Source organism: Eptatretus burgeri, chromosome 15, assembly GCF_056783735.1.
Source record: "Eptatretus burgeri isolate ZD-2024b chromosome 15, Ebu_testis_v1, whole genome shotgun sequence".
NCBI lineage: Eukaryota > Metazoa > Chordata > Myxini > Myxiniformes > Myxinidae > Eptatretus > Eptatretus burgeri.
The window spans coordinates 39,484,144-39,509,916 of record NC_140975.1 but is presented as its reverse complement, the minus strand read 5'-3'; the positions used below and the strand labels follow the sequence as shown (position 1 = coordinate 39,509,916).

Here is a 25,773-nt window from a genome sequence, read left to right as displayed (position 1 = left end):
TGTTGTTGTAGTGCTTTGATTTATGAACAAAAAAAAGAGAAAACAAAGAATCTGTTAAACCGTCAATAAAGAGCGGAGGTAAGTCTGGAGCCACAGGGGATAACATTGTATGAAATATATCACACAGAAAAATTCAAACCACAGCCTTGCACAAGTCGAACGGCTATTCGCTTGCTCAGATGTTGACATCCAATGGAAGCTTGAAATCCTGAAAAGAGAAAAACGAAATATCTGCGCCATCCACGGCAGCAAAGAGGAGCCGGGAGCCGGCGCACTTCCCACTGAGCCTTTTTATGTCACGCAGTGTGGGTACAGGGGAGGAAAACCTGTCAGGAAACGGTGGGCACAGGATGGTGCAAGAGGCACCGGTTACAGAGCAGCAGCTCACTACAATGTGCGAAACACAAATCTGTTTGGGAACGGAGAAATTCGAGCAATGACAGAACTGCCAAGAATAAAAAACAGGAAATGATGACGAGACGACATTTGCTCGAGTTACCGGCAAACGCACACACGAGCATACGGCGTCCTCGGCTGGCTTTTGCGAAACTCCCCGGTGGAACTCGTGTAAATGTCAAAAGTAATGTGCACGTGGTTGTCTTCATCCAACCTGTGACCCCAAACCGACATACGACAATATGGTATGCCTTTGACGATACATTCAAGTGTAATTGACATTGTACGGAATTCAGCCACAAGAAATTGATCACATAAACTGCATGTGACTACGATAACTCAATGTCTCCCAACTTCATGGTTTTTATGATCACAAAAATAATTGTACACAAGATAACTTGCCTGATCGTCTCCATTTTTCTATGCTGCCATCAAAATGCACTATTACTGGATCCAAAGTGTCCATTTCACTCACGCAATTGCTTCATCCTCAAGCCTCATGGATTGCACCACGGTAATCTTCTTCAACAACTCCGCTTTCGGAACAGGTAAACAGAAACAAAATACCAGCAAGTAAACGTTTATGCCTTAAATAAAGTAGAGAGTTCATAGAACACCTTACCCCATAGTGGGGCAGATAACAGCAATTTTTGAGAGGAATCATGCAAATGATGATACAAGCATCAAATTTGGCACATTTGTTCTCCAGGGAATTCTAATCAAATCTGCCTGATTAGCCATTTGAAAATCCAAATTTTGAAAAATTTGAAGAAAAAAAAACTTCAAAAAAGTCAAGATCACGAATCAATGTTGGATGCTGGCTGAGATTGGTGAATGTTTCAGAAACATCATCAAAGACGTTCCAAGTCTGCCATGCTATTTTATTCCCTTTACCGTGGAAGGCAGACAGGACGTCACATCCAGTGAACGCATGGAAGTATGGGATCCCTCTAGCTTTCTCAGGCCCGATTGCAGAAACTACCTCATGGACTGGAATCCATTGCACCTTGGCTCCTTGGCCAAAGGCAATCCACATGTTCTCAAGACCTAGTTCCTGTAAGGAGTACAGATATTGCTATGACTCGTACGTCCGTGTCATGAGCCTTAATGAAAATGGACTTGCTACCATCCGTCGTTGCATCCCTGGCGTGTACAAATATTCGAGTGTCAGCTTCTTCATGACAACATGGAGACACAGCATCCAGTGACTTCTTTGTGATGCTAATGGCGTCTTTTCCTTTTGTGACAATGACTGTGCTGGTCGTCTGTGCTTCACATATATTTTCCGCAAAGAAGTGAAACAGCTCAGTCTTGTTGCTGTCATCTCGAAGAAAGCTTCTCCAGTTACTTGGGGTCTTACTGGTTCCTGTCACTCTTCTTCTGATTCCTTGCCCCCTTTTCAACCTTTCCTCGGACTTCAGACTTGACATCTTGCACACATTAAACACTACATCCACCCTCTCGTACCTGGAACCATAGGATTCCACCTTTGGGATGATGTCTTCTTTAGCATAGTCATCAAATATCTTTGAAGTGCGTGGAGGTAGGGCATTGATAAGTGCTGAGCCATCAATGATGACTGCATCTCCCCTTGATTCTCTGTCTGGGATGTTCACTTGCTCTTCAAGAATTTCAGCCAGCGGTGACTTCAAATTTTTTTGAAGTTTTTTTTTTTTTTCAAATTTTTCAAAATTTGGATTTTCAAATGGCCAATCGGGCAGATTTCATCAGAAAGCCCTGCACAACAGAAATGCCAAATTTGATGCTTGTATCATAATTTGCACGATTTTTCTACTATCTACTACACTATCACGCAGTCTTGAGAAAAAGGACATTGGAGGGGTCTCTGAATGATAAAACTCAGTCACTCTGCCCTCAGGGCATGAGACAGCATGGATAATTTTCCAGGTATTGTATGACTAAATGGAAGGTTTATGAAAGTGACAATAATATGGGTTGTATTCAAGTAAGTAAGTTTTTTTTTTTTCCAACTTCAGTGCCAACTCACCCCCCTCACCCCTCACTCTCACTCTCAAAGCAACCATCCCACTCTTCTCCCTCCAAGCCTCCCTCTCACCTCTTTCAAAAATTCCCCCCTCACCTTTCTCCCACCTTTCATCCCCCTCACTCTTCCTTCTCTAAGTTGCCCCCCCTCTCATCCACCAACCTGCCTCCCTCCACTGCCCTCTCACCTCCATCTCTTCACTCCACCTCCTCAAATCCTCAACTGCCATCTTCCTTGTCTCTTGTCCCCCCTCTCTCCCAGCACCACAGAGCCTTTTCTCCTCCTCATTCGGCCCCCTCCCCTCGCTATTCTGCAATACCCCACACTCCTTCAGCAACCCTCCTTACCTCCCCCCTCGTCCCTCGTCCTACCCTCCCCCGCCCCCTCCACCTCCTGCACCCAAAGCCTCCTCCCCTACCTCTTCATTAAAAGTGTGGACCTCAAATATCCGGGGCCTTCGCTCAAACCTTTCAGATCTTTCCATGCAGGTTGCCACTGACAAACCAGACATTATCTGCCTAACAGAAACTTTCCTCTCCCAAGACGTGTCTGACTCCCAAGTATCTCTCCCTGGTTACTCCCTCTTACGGTATGACAGACCTGAGCCTCGTCCTGGTGGAGGTGTTGCTCTCTTCATCAAAGACTCTATTCCTCACTCTCCCTGCACTGCTCTCACTCCCCCACACCCCCAGGAATACCTCTGGCTTCGGCTTCCCCTCCACTCCCACCTCATGTTTATATGTGTACTGTACCGTCCACCGAACAGTGATGACTCCATCTACACCTCACTATCCGAAAACATGGACCATCTTCTATCTTCTCATCCAAACTCTCTCTTCCTCTTATGTGGCGACTTCAATTGTCATCACGCCAGTTGGCTAGGTGTGGGTACCTCTCTCACCTGCCATGGGACGTCAGCAAAAGCTTTCTGTGACTCATTGGGACTGACTCAATCGGTCAACTTCCCGACCCGGATCTCAACCAATGGTACTCCATCTCTTCTGGATCTGATTTTGACAAATTTCCCTGACAATATCTGCTGCTCTTCCTTCGCTCCAATTGGTTCTTCTGACCACGTCCTTGTTAAAGTGGACATCTCTCTGGCTGTCATCAGAGAACCACCTCACCGCCGTCGAGTCTGGCATTTCACTCAAGCCGACTGGCAGGGTCTCCGAGCAGCCATCAAACTGACAGACTGGTCTCCTATCACTACTTTCTCAAACATCAACTCATCCTGGGAATTCTTTCAAAGAAACTTGCTCTCCCTCATGCACAGATTTATCCCCTCTCGTGTTCAGTTGTCTTACCCTTCCTCCCGCCCTTGGTTTACTGAAGCTTGTGGCGAGGCAGTTGTCCTGAAACAACTTGCCTTTGCCTCATGGAAAGCAAACCCAACTGAGGGCAATCTCAGTTCTTTCCACAAAGCTCGGAACAAGTGTGTATCTACCCTCAGGAGAGCCAGAAAACAACATCTTTCTCATCTCAAGTCTGAACTCTCAAACCTCTCTCCCTCCTCAAAATCCTGGTGGCGTTTAATCAAATCTGTTTCTGGTGTATGTTCCCCCTCCATCCCCTCCCTTACCTCAAATGGCCGCACTGCTGATTCCACACGTGATAAAGCTGAATGTCTAAACTCGGTGTTTGCAGCTAAATCTTGTGTCCCAAACCCATCACTATCTCTACCCACTTTACCCAGTCGCACCCAACTGTCCCTGGACTCTGTATCCTTTTCTCCTGACAAGGTGGAGAGCTTGCTTTCAAACCTCGAGTCAGATTCTGCAACCGGTCCAGACGGCATCAGCCCACGTGTCCTCAAAGCCTGCTCTTCTGCTCTTGCTCACCCTCTCTCTGTTCTATTCACCCTCTCATTTTCCCAAGGTCATCTGCCATCTGCTTGGAAATCTGCTAACATCACTGCCCTGCATAAAAAAGGTGCAAAAACAGATCCCTGTAACTACAGACCAATCAGCCTTCTCCCAATCATCAGCAAGGTTATGGAATCCATCATTGCTTCAGACATGAAATCCTTCCTCTTCTCCAATGGCTTGATTTCCAATCATCAATTTGGTTTCAGACCAGGTCACTCTACCCTGGATATGCTGCTACTGCTCTCCCATCAATGGATGGAGGTCCTCAATGCCAGACAGGAAATCCGAGCCGTATCCCTGGACATATCACGTGCTTTTGACACAGTCTGGCACCCTGCCCTACTCACCAAACTCTCTTCCCATGGTATTCAAGGCCATCTCCACTCATGGCTCGCAGACTTCCTCTCCTGTCGCAGTCAACGTGTGGCCCTAAATGGAGTTCTTTCATCCCCTCTTCCTGTGCAGGCTGGAGTTCCTCAAGGTAGCGTTCTGGGCCCTGTTCTTTTTCTGGTTTTCATCAATGATCTCTCGGACTCTCTGGAAAATCCTCTATTTCTCTTTGCCGATGACTCCACCCTCTGCCGTACCATCTGTCATCCCTCAGACCGGCAAGCAGCAGCTTCTTCGCTCACTGCAGATCTGGATAAAATCACAAACTGGTCCAACACGTGGAACATGTCTTTCAATCCACACAAATCTCACACTCTCACTATGTCTCTTCGAAAGGACCGTTTACAAAACCCCCCATCCACTTTCTCAACAATCCTCTGGAAGAAGTCTTTTCTTTCAAGCTTCTGGGTCTCACTATCTGCCATGACCTTTCCTGGGAAAGTCACATTTCCAACCTTGCCTCAAAAGCCAGTCGCCGACTGGGAATCCTCCGTCGTGCAAAGTCCTTCCTCGGCCCTCTTGAGCTCCTGACTACTTACAAAGCTTTTGTCCGTAGCCTGATGGAGTACTGCTCTCCCCTCTGGGCTGGTGCTCCTGCCTCCCACCTTTCTCGACTTCACGCTGTCGAAACCAGGGCTTTTAAGATCATTGGCATCTCCCGCAATGAAGCTGAGTCTTTGGGCCTCTCACTCAATCACCGCAGGTTGGTCGGTGGTCTTTCTGTCTTCTACCGACTCCTCTCCAGCCTTGCCCCCCCTGCTCTCTCTGCGATTTGTCCCAACCACATTTCCACAGGGCGCTCAAGGTCCGCCAACAACCCCCTTCTGGTAAAACTACCAAAATCACGAATCACTGCTCATCTTCACTCTTTCATTCCTCTTTTTCCCGCCTTTGGAATAAACTTCCTCACTCTATTCTTTCCCATTCTTCCCTCCAGGCTTTCAAAACAGCTGTTCACCACCACCTCTTATCTTCCCCCATCCAAATCCTCGATCTTTTCTACCCCCGATAATCCACCCAAGCCCACTTCCTTCAATTCTCCTGCTTTCCTTCCTGAAAGTCCCTGTAATGTCCATCTTCTCCTCGCCATGTTCCCCGTCCCATCCCCATCCCTCTCCCTTCCACAGTTCACCTGTGTCTGTTCCCCAATGTTTTGTCCCTTCCACTCCCACCCCTCTTGTCTCATGCCTCCTTGCTGTGAGTTGTGTGTTAGCTCTCATACGAGCCTCGACCAAGGTATACAAAAAAAAAAAAAAAAGTATATAATTCAATTGAAATAAAATAAAGATTTCAAAGGCTGTAGAATTTTTTTTTTTAAACAGTTTACCACCATTGATGCAGTGTCTATTACACACGTTACATTCGGTCTTCGTGCCTGTTGTGTCCTTGATGATGTCCCTAAAAACAGCAAGTTTGCTGTTTGGAATGATTTTTTTTATTTTGTTTGACTGCCAGACAGGCAGAGAGATGAAAAAAATAAAAAAAAACAAAAACAAATCGAATCCGTGTCCGAAGGAAGCAGTGCAGTGAATTGGCTTAAAAAGTAGCCTCGTGGGGGACTGACGGTTACTTCCCCAACAGGCAAGGTGACCTTATTGTCCTGATGCAAACTAAACAATAACACAAAAAAAAAACAAAAAAAAAACAAGAAAAACTAAACAACAACAAACTAGAAATGAAAGCAACACCGTGGTTGTTCTTCCATCATTTATGACAGATGGATGGAAGGAAGGACATTCAGATATTGAACCAGTTTGCACCACTTAAAAATTACTTTACCACTGCGTACGTGCGATCAGGATGAGATTCTGTCCATTATACCAATTTCAGAGGCAAAGTACTGCTAACCAGTTTCGGGTTCTGATTCATGTTCTGCACTCTCCAGTATTCAAAATATTAAAATTCAACTGAAACTAGAACGGCACTCAGACAAGCCGGTAGGCGGACATGGGTAGTCGACTACCCAATAGAACCTGACGCGATGGGCCCGTTCGATGGGGAATGACCTGAGGATTAAGCACAATAAAATTCATGATTCAAGCTTCAAGGGTTAATGCTGCGGATTGTTTTTTCGTTAAAATACCCCCACATTTAGAGGTTCTTTGGCCGTTGCTAGGCAAAGGGGGGTCCATAGCAACGGTTCTTTCTCACAAATAACGAGGACATACCATGAACCTACCATACCAGTTTCATGTATATCTGACTCATAGTCTCTGAGATATAACGAACTTCGTTTTTCTATTGTTTTCGACCAGGGTTCATTCAAAGTCTATCTTCTCCGACAGTTTTCATAGGATCCGGCTGGAAATTTTTGACATGGCTGCTCGCTCTAGATGGAAAGCTGGCCGACACGACTAGCCGATATTCATGTACATACTTTCAATCAATTTAGCACAATAAATATGATTATCACAGCCCTCTTAGTTTGCGCCCAGAAACCCGCCTTGTGAAATCTCAGGCATGTTTCCAAAGAGACTCCAACAAATGGCAGCCCTGGTAATTCCATTTATCTATTCGCTAAAGATTTTATTTTTTTATATGATGCTGCAAGACATTCTCCTTGGGCACAAAAAAACAGGTCCTTCGGAGGTCCAGTTTTGGAGGTATTGACTTTTTTTGTACAGTCCACAATAAGTGTACGATGTACGATAAAGTATTTTAGCTGTTGCTAAGCAACGGAGGTGTGCATAGCAACCATTCATTTTTGTGTACATGCGAGCCATATTGTACACATTTCACGAAAGTTTCATGAAAATCAGACTCTTTCTCTTCGAGATATTCGCAATTAACCGTTTCTGAAATGTTCGACATGTACTCGCCAAAAACCAATCTCCTCCTACAAATAATTTTTGTTAGGGCTGCAAATTGGCATGAAGGGAGCTAGATAGATTGCGCACAGAACTCTAAGCTTCGATTTTTTTTTGATTTTTTGACCACTTTAAAGTGGTCCTTTCCCATTGCTATGCCGTTGCTAGGGCCCGGGGTCCCATATTCGAAAGCACACAATTCCCAGAAATATTGGTCCTACCTACCAAATTTCATTGGAATCGGTTGAGTGGTTTAGCCCCTAGGCTTGACCAAAGTTTCGCGGACAGACAGACAGATGGAAATGTCCAGAATAAGGGTGCTCTAAGAGCAGCCAACATATCGACGGAAATACTGAAAATAAGGGTAGAAAAAAAAATCTCCAAAATTTTTTTTTCGACTACATCGACTACCCAATACCTCCGCAGAGCTGGCTCATACCTCCGCAGAGCTGAATGTACATTTTGTATCCCACTCGGAGGCCGGATCTGCATCCAGACCTGAACCAAAATCTAATCGGCTTGTTCTTGTCGCCTACCCAACTCATTCACAAAGTTTCGTCCGAATCCATCCACAAAGTTTTGAGACATAGTGCTATACATATTTCGTTTTTGCCCTTATCCGTCTCTCAATTGTGAAAAATCACTTAAAAATTCTCGGATCTGAATCTCCACCAAAATCAAATCAATTAGTCCGTGTCACACACCCAACCTGTCCACCAGGTTTCGTCCAAATCCGTTCATAACGTTTTGAGATATCCTACTCACAGAGACAGACAAACAGGAGTGAATACATAATAACCTCCGTCTGCCTTTGCTGGCGGAGGTGATTAAATAGTTCCTCAATCACAGACTGACATCTGGAGAGACAGACAGACAGACAGACAGACAAGATGAACCAATTGCTTACCCTCGCTCTTCACTTTGCATGTGCAGGGTCATAAACAAACATTCAACACAAGAAACCTACCTACACCATCAAATGGTGTTTTCCTCACCTGTGCTTCGACCTGTTTCAGGTCTGCTCAGTGGCTGCACCTCATCCCCATGCCATGGGTCAAGTTCTTTCTGCTTTGCCTCATTTGCCACCATCCGACGAGCATGCAGAGTCTTGTACTGGGCCCAAGAAATACACTTACGGACGTCCTCATCATTGTTCACGTTGCGGTTTGGTGGCCCGTAGTCCATGCTATCCTCATGCCATGTCTGCTTTCGCTTTGTGTCCAATTTGGCGATCCAACGGCTCTGGTCAGATTCTCGGATAGCTGGAATATTGGGAGGCAGGACTGAGGCGTCTAGGTTTGGCAGGAAAGTCTGGCGACGATGACGCCCCAAGTTTGGAAAAGGTATCTTGTCAAAGTTACAATGACAAGGACTCTGGTTGTGACATTTGTTTCCACCTCCTTTTCCAAAGTCAGGTCCTTCATAAGGTGGTGCTCGTGTACCCTCAAGGACGAAAACTGGGTCACAAAGTGTTACAAAACCTCGACTTTGGCGGGGGCTTTGAGAAAGTGGTTTGGATGATGGAAGATCAGAAACGATGAGGTCAGAGGTCGGGGGACTCAAACAAGTGCTTTGAGGGGCAGTACGAAGTGCAGCACCGAGATCATTTGAAGCTCCAAGGATTTCCAGAGGTCCAGCAGCAGATGGCAGGATGATAGGAATGGGTGTAAGAGTGTCTCCAAAATTGGCTGCACCATCAAATGTGGAGTTGGTGTCAGCTGGTTTGGAGTCTTCTTGACGAACCTCTGTCGTTACGCTTGACCATGTTGAAAAGCTATCACTGGAAAAACATGCAGCAAGAGAAGCAATTAATGCACACTGCATTGTCCGATACAAATTTCCAGCATACCTGTGTAAACACAGGTATTGTACACTTTGCTTCTCACCTTTTTGTGCCATTGTTTCTATTTGTACTATCTTTGTGTTTGCTTTTGTTGACCTCATCACGTCGTGCCGTCCGCCCGATGCGCTGCTTGGATGAGGTGAACCCATGCCTGGAAACAGAATTCCATATGTCCCCCACCTCTCAGGGAGTAGCATTTCAAATGAAGCAACAACCACAATCACCCAAGGCACTCAATTATCGACCAAGGATTTTAAAACTCGGTGACACAACTAAAGGTGCAGAACTATTTGTGTCACGGATGCCGTAAGGTGACTTACACTGGATCAAAGCGCAACACCACATAGCTCAACCTCTTCAGGTGAGCGTACACCTGCAACGAGAGCCTTGAATAAAGCAGATGTGGGCACAACAATGGGAATGCAAAAAGCCAAATAAATAAATAAATAAATAACGTTCTAGTATTTGCAGAAATTGTTCAACGACACAATGAGGATAGGTTGCGAGACTCACGTGGTAGTCCTCTAGAGACAAGGAACTGGTTCCGATCAACATTTCGTATCCGTCTTGTATCGACATTGGCAGGCCTCGGACAATTATTTCCAGGGAGGCCTAACATAAAATCATTTTTAATGAGATTATCTCAAAATGAGCATGAGCACGATTCCACTGTGAGCACCAAATACAAAATGCCTTCCCAGAAGAACTGGACAGAACTCATCTCTGACTAAGGCTGTCTACCCCACCACCTGACCAATACACCTGTGCACAATCCACCTGAAGGCGATGCCAAAAGCATGCATGATGGTGTTACTTTGCACCCAAACAGTAAAACTAGAGCCTCAAAAAGACTTTGGAAAGTCCAATGTTTCAGCACAAGGAACAACCACTTGGAATGCAAAGACCATTGTAAGATGGAACGCAAAGACCATTGTAAGATGGAACGCAAAGACATGCAAGATGGTCTTTTTCATGTGAAGCAACCTTGTCATCATGGCTGTGCAGAGCTTAGAGTTCTGGCAATGCACAGCTCTCAGTAATTTCTACACCACTGCGCAATGTATTGTGCCTTCAGCTGTGTGGTACGGAGATTATAATGACCGAGATGTACTTACGCATTCCAGGAGGTAAAGGGCTTCTTCTGGGAACAAGTACTTGACTCCATGTTCCGTATGTCCCATCGTGTGCCAAAACTTCCCCTGCAGTGCACAAATGCATGGCCGTTGTGGTTCAAGGCGAAGGATGCTCAGCTACAGCCAATTAGTTTAACCCAAAAAAATCAAACAACCCTATAACAAAGTGCACAAGCACAGGGTGTCTCCCAAAAGGAGCACAGAGATAAGGGAAGGATAAGGATTGGATTTCACTCACGGGATTGGATTTCAATTCCACTTTGCCAAGCTCACTGTTCCACTCCGCTTGCACCAAGTTTCCTCTGGAAACACAATGCTTGTTGTTACTACTACTATGAGTACTACAACTACCTCCTCTTGCACCGAGTTTCATCTGGAAATGCAATGCTCGTTGTTACTACTACCACGACGACCTCAATTATTCTAAATTTATTGGGGTGTGAGCCAGGGAACATTTTCAGATCAAGTTTTTCACAAACCAGCTGGCCAAGCCTCACGCTCGATTGAAGGTGGCAAGATTTTGTAATTTGTTCAGGGTGTCAGTGATAACTCGCCTACTCTGGACCATTCACAAAGACACTATGGGATCTTTAACATCCACCATCGGCTGGTGCTGGCAGATGAGTCCTTCGGCATAACATCCTTCCGAGGGATGATGATAACTTGCCGATCCTGCCTGTGATGATAACACTGATACATCGACCAGCCTGTGAAGCGCCAGGATGACAGTTTATAGTTGGGTCGAGATTGTAACTCAGGCTAAACAGCATGTCTCTAACCTATCCTGTGAGTCTAGCACTCGTGATTACGACACCAAAATCAGCAGTTGCTATTGAAGTGACATCTCAGGTAAAAACCTGACTTACAAGTTTCGAACAGTAACCCTTGCTTACAGTGAAAGCTCCGCCAGATGTCTGAGAAAGTGTATAGAAACAGATGAAGGAACTAAAGAGAGAAATAAAATATGGAATATAATTGATGAGGAATAAGGGAAAGTGTGGATCTAGAGAAGACCTACAGACGTTCCACACGCTCCTCAGCGAGGAGATCCCACAGCTCTTTGCGGCAGCAAGAAAGACGCTCGGCTTGTGTCTTGCTTCCGTCTGGGAGGAAGTCCTTTTGTCCATAGGAATATGGAGGTAACCTCTGGCACCGATGCCGTGCTGCTCGCAGGTCTTCCGCACTGACAGCATGGAATGAGACACATGGGTCACGCGGAAATATAGAACCGAATGACAAACTAGGCGTGTATGCGAAAAATCTCATTGCTTTTACACTTCGCTTATATGTAATACTTTCACGATAGCATTGCAAATGACACACACGAAGAACTTGGGTAGAAAGGAACACAAATAGGGTTAATTTACATATTATGTAGGCACGGTGAGTAGAGAGCATGCAGAATGAGAAAACTTTGAAAGGTTAACACAAGGAAGAGAACATAGGACAGTCGGAGTGATGAACAAATAAAACTAGAATGGCACTCGGTAGAGCAAGCTCCATCCCTCCACCAGGCTGAACGGTTTACATTTTGTGTCCCACTGAAAGGCCGGATCTGGATCGACACCTGAACCAAAATTTAATCGGCTTGTTCTTGTCACCTACCCAACCTGTCCACCAAGTTTTGTCAAAATCCATCCCCAACTTTTTGAGAAACTCTGCTCACAGATAACCAGACAGACAGACAAACACAGGGGTGAAAACAACCGCCATACACCTTCGGTGGTGGAGGTAATACGTAAACGAAAACACACTGCTTTCATTCACACTCATGATGCATCCAGATATGAGACAGATTATTCTTCATGGGGATTTAAGTACTTTTAAAAACCAGTTTAACAAAGAACAACACAAGAGAAACAGGACAAGAGCAATGGACAATAATCTCATGTGTACAGGATGAAGTGTAAAACGGACCGACACAGCACCATAGTAAATTGTTTGGATTCACGTTAAAATATCTATCCACTGCAATGGTTGATGTGGGATGTTTAAGGTTCACAGTGAGAGGTGACTGTGCATTCGTCATCATGCTCAAATCAGGGACCTCTCCTATTGTCTCGCGAGTGCCGTCAAAACAGTCGTCACACGGTGCCTATGACTACATGAATCACATGACTACAATTTTGCAAATATCCTCGATCAAGGTGCTTTATATTCACAAATGTTTGGGTGCACAGTATCAGAAAGGCGATGGACTCAATGTACCTGAGGCATGGTGACGTATGGATCTCAATTCCCTCGGTATCCATTCTACCTGCTCCTAAATTTTCAGAAAAGAGAAGAACAAACAAAGATTATAAAACAAGTATCAGGACACGTTACCGCAATCATTTGCACAACCAGGTTTTTTAAAACCGGTGTATATTTAGGCCAGTACGAGTCTAATTCCCCTTAGTAGTGTTTTACCACAAGCTATTTCATTGGGTAATGCAGTGACGGCACTGCCAAAACCAGCGATTGTTTCACGAATATAATGGGAACCTTATTCCACCAGTGCAATTCCAACCTTATTTAACCGGTAGAAGGCAGCCCCTATTCCACCGGTATACCACTATTCAGGCTAATACCCTCAGCCTATCTGCCATATTGTCCCATTCTTGTTCCGGTACTGGTAACAATGTCCACTCGAGATTAATACAAGGAACTTCAACGCAGGACGAGGCCATTGGACCCATCAAACATGTGCAATCATGCCAATATCTTAATACTCCCCATCCTCACTACTTCCATATAACCATCAAACTCAATTTTAAAACTATCCAATGACTCTACTGTCACTGCCCTTGCAGCAAGACCATTCCATGCATTTACCCTGAGTGAAAGACCCCTGCCTTACTGTCATCCTAACTCTTCTCTTTTTTTTTTACTCTTGAACTGTGACCTCTTGTCCTATCAGTGTCCATTCTGCTGAAAAACTTCCTCTGCACCTATTTTGGCTAAACTCTTCATTATCTGAGATATCTTAATTGTATCCACTCGTAATCGCCTCCTTTCTAACGTGTAAAGTCCTGTCTTTCAGCCACTCCTCACAGGTTAGTCTAGAAAGCCCTGGAATCAATATAGTAGCCCTATGCTGAACCCTCTTTATGGCAGCTATGTCCTTCCTCAGTGTGGTGACCAAAACTGGACACAATATTCGAGAATCGAGATGAGGCCTCACTAAATTCCAAAAAGTGTTAACACCACCTATCTTAATATATCATTTATCCTCCAAGCTACGAATACAACTTAAACCCCTGTGAGCTTTACTTATAGCTGCCTGACACTGTCCTTTCTGCTTAACCCCCCCCCCCCCATATCCATAACCCCTGCCAGATCCTTTTCCTGTGTATCATGCTCTAAGGCTGCTGCTTACATCATGTAATCCCTATTTGTATTATTCCTTCCCATCCCCAGCACCTGACATTTATTTATGTTAAAAACCATCTGCCAATCTTTTGCCCAATCGATGAAAGTATATTACACTTTCCTGAATCTGATCACCTCCATCTCTGCTATCTACCTTACCTCCAAGCTCAGTGTTATCTGCAAATTTGGAAAGCCGACTCTTAATCCCACAATCCAAATCATTGATGTAAATGATGAATAACCTCACCTTAGATAACAACCTCCGAAGTAGTTGTGTACCTTATCAATGCCGTTTGAAAGTGCAGATACACAACATCCACTGCACCTCCTTCATCCACCCAATCAGAAACTGCTTCATACAACTCTAATACATATGTTAAGCATGACCTCCCTTTAATAAACCTATTCTGGCTGCGTTTAATGAGCTTGAAAATATTAAAATGGTTCCCTTTCCGTTCCAACACCCTCCCTACAACTGAAGTTAAACTAACAAGTCTCTGCTGTGGTTCCCCACTGCAGCACTTTCAAAATGATGTATTCTGTCCAAGAATGCTCGGCACGCTAGTGCAGAAACCCCAGGAAACATTGGCGTTCATGATATCATAAAGTGTATCGAGTGTCGGAGATGAGCATCGTTACTTAAAATGGCTCACAAAGCTTTTGTGATAAGCTGAAAATACTTGGAAAAGTACTTGAGAGAAAGGGCTGTTCTTCTGTACAATGAAAGACTTAGAGAACTTTCTCAGCTCGCCGAACGGGCGGCTGCTTGTAGAACAAACTCCTGACAATGTGGGCCTGTGCCATGCCCGAGTGGAAACCCTGACGGATCGCTACGAGTGAATGGACTGTGTGTCTGGATCAGGTGCTTTTGAACATCGATAGTAAGGACATATCTGGGGCTTTTTTGAATGTGCAGAGTAAGTTTAAAATGATGATATTTATTATTAATCATGTTGGGAGGGTGGTGGGTGATGGCTGTTATAAATATATTGTTTGCTTGGTTCTGGATCCAGAAGATAAATTACACCAGAATTTTTGCATAAAATCTATTGTTTAAAGTTGAAGTGTCCATGTGTGTGTTTTATATATTCACTGCAACTGCTAATTTTATTAACAGGAAATTATAGGAAATCAACACCTCTCGGTTTGCTGCACACATATTTCTTGAATATCCTATATTTCCGTGAGGCCAATTTTCATTCTTGAACCGAAAAATTATGGTTAACCATTTTGAAATTTCCACACTTTCGTTTAAAACGTGAAAATCATGTTTAAAAGACGACATGAACTACAGATTCCACGCTAATTAAAGGGGTTAATAATGCCCAGCGAGTCAAAAAATGTCAGTGGAAACAAACACACAGCGTATGCACAAAGGCCTTCACACGTCATTTTGAAAGTCCCATATTCATCTCTGGATCCTTTCTTAAATAATGGTGTTAACATTTGTACTCTCCAATCCTCCGGTACCTGTCCTGACTCCAGTGACCTATTAAAAATATCTGTTAACATCTCGCTTACCTGCTCAGCCACCTCCATCAATACTCTCGGGTTTATATTACCTGGACCTGGAGCTATATCTATACATAAATGGGAGTAGGAAAATTTATTTTTCCCGCCTGGCCGAGTTACCTGCTCTTGCACAGAGGTCTTGTGAAGAGGTTTCCTTGTTTCATGACGAGGTGAATGTTTTGCAAGTTTTTCCTCTTATTTTTCTCTGTAGCCCTTCACATTTCGTGGCTCTCAGCCTTGTTCGTGGTGAATTTCAAAAAATAAGAATCTACTCTTAGATTTCCTCGCTGTTTCTTTGCTTTCTCCACTCTGACTTAGATGTTTTCAATAATCCCTCGCTCACCTCCTTGATAGATAACTCTCAGATATTTGAAGGTCCCCTGACTGTTCTTGTGTAAATGTAGAAGTAAAAATAAATTTCATAACTCTGCCATCTCACCCTAACCATCCACCAATTCCCCTGTACTATTCCTCAATGGGCCTACACTTCTCTTAACCCTTTCTTTACCCCTTATATCCTTAAAGAATGTCTTGCTGTTATATTTAATATTTTTAGCCAAATCCTTTTCACATTCCTTTTTGGCTTATGGAGTTATTTTCTTAACTTGACTCTGATTGCTCCTATACTGATGTGTTCTATACAAAGTTCATTGGGTGGAATAGCACGTTAAAATTTCATTGTGGACTCCAGTCGTGATATTTTGTACATACTCGTACTTGATAAATGCCTTATGCTTATAATGCTAAAAAAACAATACTTACCTCCCTTCTGCTTCTCGTTTTACACCTCATTGAAATGTACTTACTCTGCACCCTACACATTTGCTCCTTGAAGGTTTCCAATTTTTCTCATGCCGATTGTTCTATTGTTAGCTTCTCCAAATCAACATCACCCATCTCTCTCCTCATGCCCTCAAGGTTTGCCTTCCTGACATCAAATATCCATACTCCACTGCCCTGAACTCCAACTCCGAAGAACACAATTGCACACACTACGTTGGGGTCACTTGTCCCCAGATATTCTTCCACCTCCACCATATTGGGATTATGCCTTAAAAATCCTCCCTGGTTCTGCTCTTTCCCCATTCCTGGGCCCAATCTATCATTGGCAAATTTAAATCCCCACAAAATCAACACTCTACCCTTTCTGAATACAGCAATTTAAAAATGACGTAATCCGCACCAGAATGCTCGGTGCGCATAAGCAGAAACCCTGAGTGACAAAGTCAATCAGGGCGGCCTAGATGCATTTCAAGCCTCCTCCATAAAGGACTGTAGAAAGAAACAACGAAAAAAAAACTTTAAAAGAATCCAAAAGTCCTGGTAAATGTACATGCGAGAAAGAGGTGTGCCTTTGAACAACGAAGCAGTTGGAGAACTTCCCGATCAACTCGTCCAAAAAGTTGAGATGCTCGTCCAACAAAATTCCCGACAATGTGCGCCCATAAAAGGACAAAGATTTGTCGATCGGTGCGTTCTACCCAAACCTTCGTGCGTCTGAACACCGATGGAGGGTCATATATGGGGCTTATCCATGCACAGGGTGGCGGGTGATTAAAAAAGATAATATTTACTCTTAATCATGTTTGGGAGGAGGGGGTGGGGAGGGTGGGAGTGGAGTTGTATGGGCTGTGATGAGTGGCGCTTACAAATATATATATATATATATATATATATATATATATATATATATATATATATATATATATATATATACATATATATATATATATATATATATATATATATATACATATATATATATATATATATATATATATATATATATATATACATATACATATATACAGTCAACCCCCGCTTCATCATGGTTCACCTATCGCGCCCCCGGTTCATCGCGGGTTTTCCCTTGGAATGTAACTAATTTTTTCTGTGGATTCTCCCTTTACATCGCGGTAATAATATATAAAATATAAATTATTTAAGCAATAAATTATAACGCGTGGTGCTTGACCAGTCACACAACACAGAGCCAAAGTTTCGCTTGTGAACTTCGAATATTTTCTACGTTTTTTCTCCAAGCCCCACGATTCCGCCCAAACGCCCTGCACCTTCTAAGGCTTCTGGCAAGGAACCGAAGCGCCAGAGGAAGGTCCTGGGACGCTCCAGGAGAAGGTTAAGGTGCTCGATATATGCTTCGGGAAGGAAAAAGGTTTGCCGCCGTTGGACGAGCACTGCTCATACCCAGCACCTCAAAACCGACCAGTCCAGACTAGTCGATCTCCGGCACCTCAAACCCAATCACTGCCAAACCGACCAGACCAGACTAGTTGATCTCCGACACCTCAAACCCAATCACTCCCAAACCGACTAGACCAGACGAGTCGATTTTTTGGGGGAGGCGTCCATTCATCGCGGATTTTCACTTAGCGCGGGGAGGTTTGGAACGTAACCCCCGCGAGAAACGGGGGATTACTGTACACACATATATATATATATATATATATATATATATATATATATATATATATATATATATATATATATATATATATATATATATATATATATATATATATATTTATGTATATATATATATATATTTAGTTTGGTTTCGGAGCCACAAAAGAATCATCCTCGATTTTTGCATCTGTTGGTGAAAGAAAAGGATAAGCATCTGTTTGTGTGTGTGTGTGTCTGTGTGTGTCTGTGTGTGTGTGTCTGTGTGTGTCTGTGTGTTAGAACCATGGCCACCGCTAGCTAATCATAATAACAGGAAATTATAGGAACCGGATTTCCACCATGCACAGATATTTCTCGTCAGTCCGATTTGCATTCATGAATAGAACAATTACGGTTGACCATTTTGAAATTTCCACTCTTTCGTCAAAATGCTGAAAGTAAGTTTGAAAAGAAGATTTGAATCGCACATTTCACACGACTAATGGAACATTAAAAGTGCCCTGTGGGCCGAACCGAGTCAGTGTAAACGCACACACAGCACATGCGTGAAAGGCTTTGTTGAGCATTCTTAAGTCATTTTGAAAGTCTTGTATTCTTCATGATCACATCTCTCTTGCCTTCATTAATACCAGGAATCCTATAAACGCATCTTACAATCAATAACCTCAATCCACAGAGAATCCTCGACATCAGTTCCCTCCTGAATGCCATTCCTTCCTCTCAATACAAGATTGTTAGATCCTCGTGGAGGATCTCTAAGTCTTACTCACGTTGTTGTTCTTCATCTTCTTCTTGTGGACTTTTTTGTTTCACAGCCTACAGTTTTCATCGAAACTTCCTGAAACTTGGCATACATATGTAAAAATACCCTGCGCAGACAGGAGCCATCTCAGATTTTGAAAATTCCTCCTAGAAAAAAAAAGTTATGACATCAAAATATCTCCGCTAATGTAAATCGCCTACAAAATTATCTCCGAAACTCGGCAAGCTTTTTGAATTGTTTGTGGGAATCGAACAGGGCATTAGCAGAGATGAATTACCACATATATGATGCATCACTATGACGTCATATCAATTTTTATGACGTCATTCCTATTTTTTGACATTTTTTGTTTCACAACCCAGAGTTTTCATCGGATCTTCGTGAAACTTGCCATGTATATGCAGAAAGCCCATGCACAGGCAGCAACCATCTCCGATTTTGGAAATTCTTCCTAGAAAAAAAGTTGACGTCATAATATTGCCGCTAATGGAAATCGCCTATACCATTATCTCCGAAACTCGGCAAGCTGTTTGAATTTTGTTTGCGGGAATCAAGCCGGGCATTAGCACAGATAATTTCTCGCAAACCTGATACATCACAATGACGTCATTTTCGTTATGACGTCATCATTAAGAGGACGAGGATCTTAGCTCATTTGAGCTTGTGTTTTTTTTACCCAGATTGAGACACCGCTCCGAGTTTCATCTTTCCTATCACACCGCCACATCATGTGTCACCTCCTCGCCCCGTCCTCCTACTCTCCACATTCAAACAAATCTCACTTACTGCAACGAAAATAAACACGAGTTCCCTTAATACAAAGAACAGCCGGGGTATGTTCAGTTACCAAGCAGCTAGCTAGCGCTTGCCAAGCTCGCCGTTCCTTATCAACGGTTTTAAATGTAGTGCTTGCTTGAGTGCTTAAGCCACTTGGCAAGCACTCTACAAGAAACTTGGGAACCGAACACACCCCAGTAGGACATGAGGCACATCAAACGTGCGCAATAGTTGCCAACATACGGCTGATTGTCCGTGCTCTATCCTTATTAATACTGATCGTCAAGAAAGGAAGCAGCACGTACCATTTTAAAAGTCTTTGGTTCGACTGGGCCTAGGTTCGTACCACCGACCTCCTGGACTCAAAGGGGACACTCTAACCATTACACCACCTAGCCTGGTAATGAGTGGCCTGAGTGGTAAAATGTCGTGAAGGTAAATGGTAACGTACAAATTTTAAAACACCCAACAAGCCCATTTATTTCTCTAAATATAAACAGTCCACAGTAGGAAGTCGAAGCGACATGATTCGAGTCGAATAGGCCTTTAAATTAGACAGTTGAGGAAACGATCGCAATAAAGCACACTTCCTATTTGTACAAAAGCAATGTAATAACTATGTGCACGAAAGCAATTTATTGTTAGTCTGGAACAGCAGGTAAAGGTTAGAACGTATAAACATTCGATGAAACGTGAAAAATTAAAAAAAAAAATTAAAACAATTTGCTTCAGAGCGAAAACGAGACGACTTCACGAGTCTCACCGGAAACCGGGTTACAAAATGGCGACGTAAGGGTTACGTCACTTCCGGAATTGTTTCCTCAACATTTAAAACCAACGGTGAACAACAATCATTTCACAGCTCATTCAGCGAAATGTGTTTATTCAACAGCGTGTAAAAAAAATTTAATCGCATAACGAATGTCGAACGTACAAGCTAACCCTGCATATACACCGCAAGGTGCGTTTGTCCGTGCAGATTATATTCGTTCACTTGCAGTACGAGGGCGTGGCTGTGCCGCTGATGCAATGTCCTCTGCGGGGTTGGGGCGGGTATTAGGAATTTGTTCTGGGTGCCGGCGATAGCTCGCCGACTCTTCGCAAAGTCCACCGCAGGATCTTTAAAGTCCACCAAGTAATGCAGACCGACGGGACGCCCAGTTAAACGTCCATCCGAGGGACGGCGCACACATTGATGAATCACCCTGCACCAGGATGGCAGTTTATAGCTTCGTCGGGATTCGAACCCGGGCGAGGCAACACGGAGGCGAGTTCCATGCAGATGAGAGAAAGCGATTCGAACAATTAATCGTACTGAAAACGCGGGAATGTAAATCCCCGGCTAAATGTCCACGTCAAATGGCAACTTCGACCATCAGGAGTTTAACAGATCTCAGGTTTAAACGGCCCGAGCCACTCACAGCGATGGGTTTCGGACACATGACGTGCAGTCGTGGCCACAATTATCATCAACCTTGCACTGTTTTTTTTCTTCAAATAACTCACAATTTTCTCAAAAATCAAGTTGAAATTGACAGAAGTACTTGGTCTCCACAATTTTTTTTATTTCACTGTTAATATTACAGAACCTTTGTTTTTGATTCAGCACTTGCTATAGCCATGAATGAGCTTCCTCCACCTCTCTACTGGCAGTTTGGCCAAACACTTCTTGTGCAAACTGTTCCAGTTTCCTAGATTTGAAGGGTGCCTTCTCCCAACTGGTGTTTTCAGATCTCCCCCACAGGTGTTCAATGGGGTTTAGATCTGGACTCATTGCTGGCCACTTCAGAACAGTCCAGCATTTTGTCTTGAACCATTCTTGGGTGCTTTTTGAAGTGTGTTTGGGGTCATTGTCCTGCTGCAAGACCCATGACCTTCGACGGAGACCCAGCTTTCTGCCACTAGATTGAACATTGTGCTCCAAAATGTCATTGTAATTTCCTGATTTCATGATGCTGTGCACACATTCAAGGCACCCAGTGCCAGAGGCAGCACAGCAACCACAAAACATCACTGAACCTCCTCCATGTTTGACTGTTGGGAAGGTGTTCTTTTCTTTGAAGGTTTCATTTTGTTTTCTGTAAACATAGAGATGATGTGCTTTACCAAAAAGCTCTAATTTGGACTCATCTATCCACAGGACTTTCTCCCAGAAGGATTTTGGCTTGTTCAAGTGTGTTTTGGCAAACTCCAGTTAGGCTTTCTTATGTCTGTCTCTGTCTATGTCTCTCACACACACACACAGCAGAGGGGTCCTCCTGAGTCTCCTACCATATAACCCCCTTTCATTAGGTTGGAGACGTATGGTGCGAATTGAAACTGTCGTACCTTGTGTCTGAAGGTCAGCTTGAATCTGTTTGGCAGTTGATCGAGGTGCTTTCTCCACCATTCGAACAATCTTCGATCAAGTTTTCTCTTGCGGCCACGTCCAGGGAAGTTGGCTGCAGTGCCATGGGCCTTAAACTTCCTGATAACATTGTGTATGTTGGACACAGGAACATCAAGGTCTCTGGAGATGGACTTGTAGCCTGAAGATTGTCCATGCTTGGCTACAATCTTGCTGACCTCAGATAATTGTCTGGTTTTCTTTATTTTCTTCATGCTCACTGCAGTACACACATTCACACAATACGGCAGAATGCCTCCTTTTCTCCATTCAAACTGGTTGAATGAGTGATTTTTATATCACCTATATAAAGGAGAATCACCTGTTTGAACTCTAATTTTTTATACAACTTCTAAAAGGTGCCAATTATAGTGTCTGGGACATTTGAGGATGTATGTGGGGCAGAAGCTAAGATTTAGGAATTTTTTCATTTCGTTTTTGTTTTGTTCCATTGCAAACCAAAGAAATACATTTCTGGATTCAAAAATATTTTTAAATTTCAACAATTTTCTGAAAGAAAACATCATGTGTGTGTGGGTGGGGTGGACAACTGGAAGGAAATTTTAATTTCAACATCTTTACAAATGTATGAGGGAGATAGACAACACAATGCCAGGCAGGAAATAGGGTTCAAGGTTTCCCCCCTCCCCCACATAATGGAGTGATCGGACCAAGTTGCACAGCTTTTAACAGAGTAGAGTGAGGACAGCATTAAATCAGGGGTCTTTCACTTGATGCATGCAATGTCTCTCTTCAGCTTCAGGGAGAGGGTTACATAGATATTAGCAGGATTCGTCAGTAGCAATGAGGTATGGATGGGTGTTTGTATGCATGTGTATCGACTGTGATGTCTGGTAGAGGGTCAAGTCATCAAAAGGTCAATGAACTGTCAATACAAACCCTGGAACTACGTACCAGATGAGATTAATAAAATAAAATAAATAAATAAATAAAAACTTTAACATGAAACTATCAATGAACGCACTCAATATCTGTAACGACTCAGATTTACAGAAACCCTCAATAAATAGCAAGAGGCAAATAGAGGAGTCCCTTTCCCAAGTCAAAAACATTTTCTTTTTCAACGTTGATATTTTAATTTTTTTGGGAGGGGATACAGATAAATAAACTTACGAGTTGTGGTAGCAGGAAAATTTCAGCCACTTCTCTCTCTCCCACCCAAGACTCTGTATCCTTGGCTTTGAAAGTTGCTCTTCTCAAAGTGGAGTATGAATTGACTTCGAACCTACCCATTCTCACTGTATAAATAAGAAGATTCCAAAACCAAGCACTCAGGTACGAGTCCAGCATTAGAGCAGGAATAAGGCAACAACAATTGGTAATCATTGGTTTTAAAAACTTCCAACACAAATTTAATAAATAACACTGCACTGCAAACTCAAAGCAGCAGGAGCAAATGGAAGAGACGTTGTGAAAACCTGGAACGAAAATCTTTCTCAATCACTGACTTTACATGTACCAATAGGACAGGGTCATCCGAAAATTTAGTTTTCCAATTGGTTTACGAGCATTGTAAAAGCTCCGAGCAGGTTTCAATTTGCAACCTTTCATCCAAAATATATTTCAGGTGTTAAAGCTAATGCCAAAGTTTCAAAAAATAAAATAAAATAGGGGCAATAGCTGGTAGAATGATACCGAGGAGAAAGTCAACATGGGGTGAAATCAGCAAAATGAACCAATGAACCAATGTCACAGCAAATACATATTTTGGGGAGCAATCTCCACCCCCCTCCAATAAATCCCCTAAGACCCCAATTTTTTTAAATAGCGTGAACAAACTTTGGTACAACAAGGGTGATGAAGGTCGCAGTCAAGTTTTATCGAAATTGTGTGTGTAGTTTTGGAGAGAAAAGTAAATACATATTGGGAGGGGGGAAGGGCAACCCCCTCTCAAACTCCCTCTGAAGACGTCGATGTTTTTTCTTTTAATGGCATGAACAAACTTTGGTACAACAGTGGTGATGAAGGTTGTGGTCAAGTTTCATTAAAATTGTGTATGTGGTTTTGGAGAAGCAAGCAAATACATATTTTGGAGGGAAACCTCCCATAGACTCCCTTAAGGCCCGATTTTTTTTCATGCTGTGAACAAACTTTGGTACATCACAGGTGAAGGTTGTGGTCAAGTTTCATTGAAATCATGCATGTAGTTTCATGAAGAAGTTGCAAGTGTTTATGGATGGACAGACGGATGACGCACCCTCCCATAAGCTCCCTGAAACGACGTTCCAAGCGAGATATGTGTATGTATGTGTGTGTATGCGGGAGAAGGGGAGAAGGAAGGGGAGAAGGGGAGAAGGAAGGGGAGAAGGAAGGGGAGAAGGAAGGGGAGAAGGGGAGAAGGAAGGGGAGAAGGGGAGAAGGAAGGGGAGAAGGGGAGAAGGAAGGGGAGAAGTATATGTATATATATGTATATATATGTATATATGTATATATGTATATATGTATATATATATATATATATATATATTGTTGTGGTTACCAAATTCGCAAACCACCATTCAGGTCCCTTAGGTGAGATATCTCGGTAAGTATATGTGTAGTTAGGCCCAAACCCGTTGTCTAGTGGGAATACATGTCATTTATGCGTGCTGCGACTCTTCAGGATAGCCGTTTTTCTTTTGCTATCTTTATTTTGGACCAACCGCCATTATTACCACCACCAACCACGTATCAACAGTCGTCACAACATCAACCACCCACCACAACGCCGCTTCACCACAACAGCCACGACCTTTACCGTCACACCTCGCAACCATCGCATCGCCACCGTTCTTGCGCCGCTTGTGGGTACCGGTATTGGACTCGTGCAGGGCGCGCGCCGAACAGCGTGTACAAAACCACGGACTTTCCGCTCCAAAAACGGATCAAAAACGACTCACGCCCACTTTTGTTCCGTCCAATCGGTGAGCAAGGGGCGATTTGGCCCCGCCTCCAGGGCGTTGGAGGGCGGTCGCTATATGCAAATTCATGGATCAAAATGCATTCACGCCCACTTTTTCTCGGGCCAATGGGGAGCGAGGTGAAAGGTCGAAGGCAGGGGGTCAAAGGCGAAGCCACGGGGCTTATATAAGCGGCTGCGTTCGTCAGAAAAGTGTCGTCGTGGTCGTGTGCATTGAAGAGGTGTGGAAGTTGAGAAGCAGGGAGTTCGCAGGAGGAAGAGTTCGGAGTTGGAGTCGGAGCGAAGAGGACGGAGCTGTGGAGAGGCGGCGGCGGCGAAGGCAGACGAGGGGGTGCTCGCGTCGGTGCCGGGAGCTGCACACCAGGGAGGCCGACGGCGCGACCTGGTCGAGGTGGAGACGCTCGTCGCGGGACCCGAGACAGAGTAAAAATCCTCCTTTCCCCGAGCATCAGCAACCCCCTCCTGTTTCCCCCCCGCGCTGGGATAGTGCGACCAAGGGGGCCCCCTTCCCACCCCCTACCAGACACTGTCCGCGAGGCCCGCGGAGTTGAGGCACCACCGCCGCTCCGCGTCTCATCACCAGACGGGTAGGCCCGACACGGTCTCGGCCCCAGGCCCGCCTACCCCCTCATCCTGGAGGGTGGTTCTCTTTTCTTTTGTTTTGGGAATGTGTGTTGTCGCGCCGTCTGTGAAGTAAAATTGTATAAGTGTTGCCGTGTGCTCGCGTAGTCGGTATTAGATCTGCATTGTCGCATTTGCTTTTTGTCTTCTTCTTTTCTATGTGCTTTTGGTGGAATTGTATATGTGTGCTTTCCGTTCATCGCGAATAAATGTGCTTTATGTTGAACTGTTTCCCGCTTCGCTTCGTCATTTCTTTCATTGAATCCTCATCTTGCTTCACGTAAAGGGTTGGTAGTGGGCTGAATACGCCCGATAATTAATCGAACCGTCGAGGCCGACGATAACACCGCTCGGTTATCCCGATAGTACGGAATGGGTCGCTTAAGTGGCCCGTGTCCGAAGTCGACCTGCGGCGAGGTGCGATCGCCTGGTCTACCCTCCGTGTGGGTACTTAGGTAGGTCGAATTTGGCGAGCAACCCTATCCCACGCGGGGGCCGATTGGCTCGATCGCGGTGAGACCGAAAGGTCCACCCGTGACTGGTTCCCGGCGTTAGTCCGAGAGGGTCATGACTGGAT

General features: G+C 44.0%; 1 protein-coding gene across 6 annotated transcripts; it reads right to left on the bottom strand.

Annotated features, from left to right (window-relative positions):
* Positions 1–22,813, bottom strand: TSEN54 (tRNA splicing endonuclease subunit 54). Of its 6 annotated transcripts, none has more exons than XM_085857938.1 (12): positions 22,790–22,813; positions 12,651–12,705; positions 11,461–11,625; positions 10,681–10,744; positions 10,425–10,508; positions 9,823–9,921; positions 9,630–9,682; positions 9,353–9,460; positions 8,462–9,246; positions 872–932; positions 500–610; positions 1–326 (listed from the first exon to the last, which is right to left on the bottom strand). In XM_085857938.1, exons 2-12 carry the CDS (start codon positions 12,692–12,694, stop codon positions 176–178), a joined length of 1,725 nt encoding a protein of 574 aa, XP_085714064.1. In that variant the 5' UTR covers positions 12,695–12,705; positions 22,790–22,813; the 3' UTR covers positions 1–175. The 6 variants fall into 6 exon arrangements, 5 of the variants coding, with proteins under 5 accessions (XP_085714064.1, XP_085714062.1, XP_085714061.1 ...); XM_085857936.1 differs by lacking the exon at positions 22,790–22,813 and adding an exon at positions 20,033–20,074; XM_085857935.1 differs by lacking the exon at positions 22,790–22,813 and adding an exon at positions 19,575–20,025.
* Between the last annotated feature and the right edge of the window lie 2,960 nt (positions 22,814–25,773).

What these genes read in the sequence shown, in the direction of transcription:
- TSEN54 (XM_085857938.1), bottom strand. Translation starts at nt 12,694, where the DNA reads ATGGATACCGAGGGAATTGAGATCCATACGTCACCATGCCTCAG. An exon ending in GAGGAGCGTGTGGAACGTCT is followed by an intron (nt 10,745 to 11,460) that starts GTAGGTCTTCTC and finishes TTGTGTTTCCAG; the next exon opens with AGGAAACTTGGTGCAAGCGG. An exon ending in GCTCGTGTGTGCGTTTGCCG is followed by an intron (nt 327 to 499) that starts GTAACTCGAGCA and finishes GTTTCCTGACAG; the next exon opens with GTTTTCCTCCCCTGTACCCA.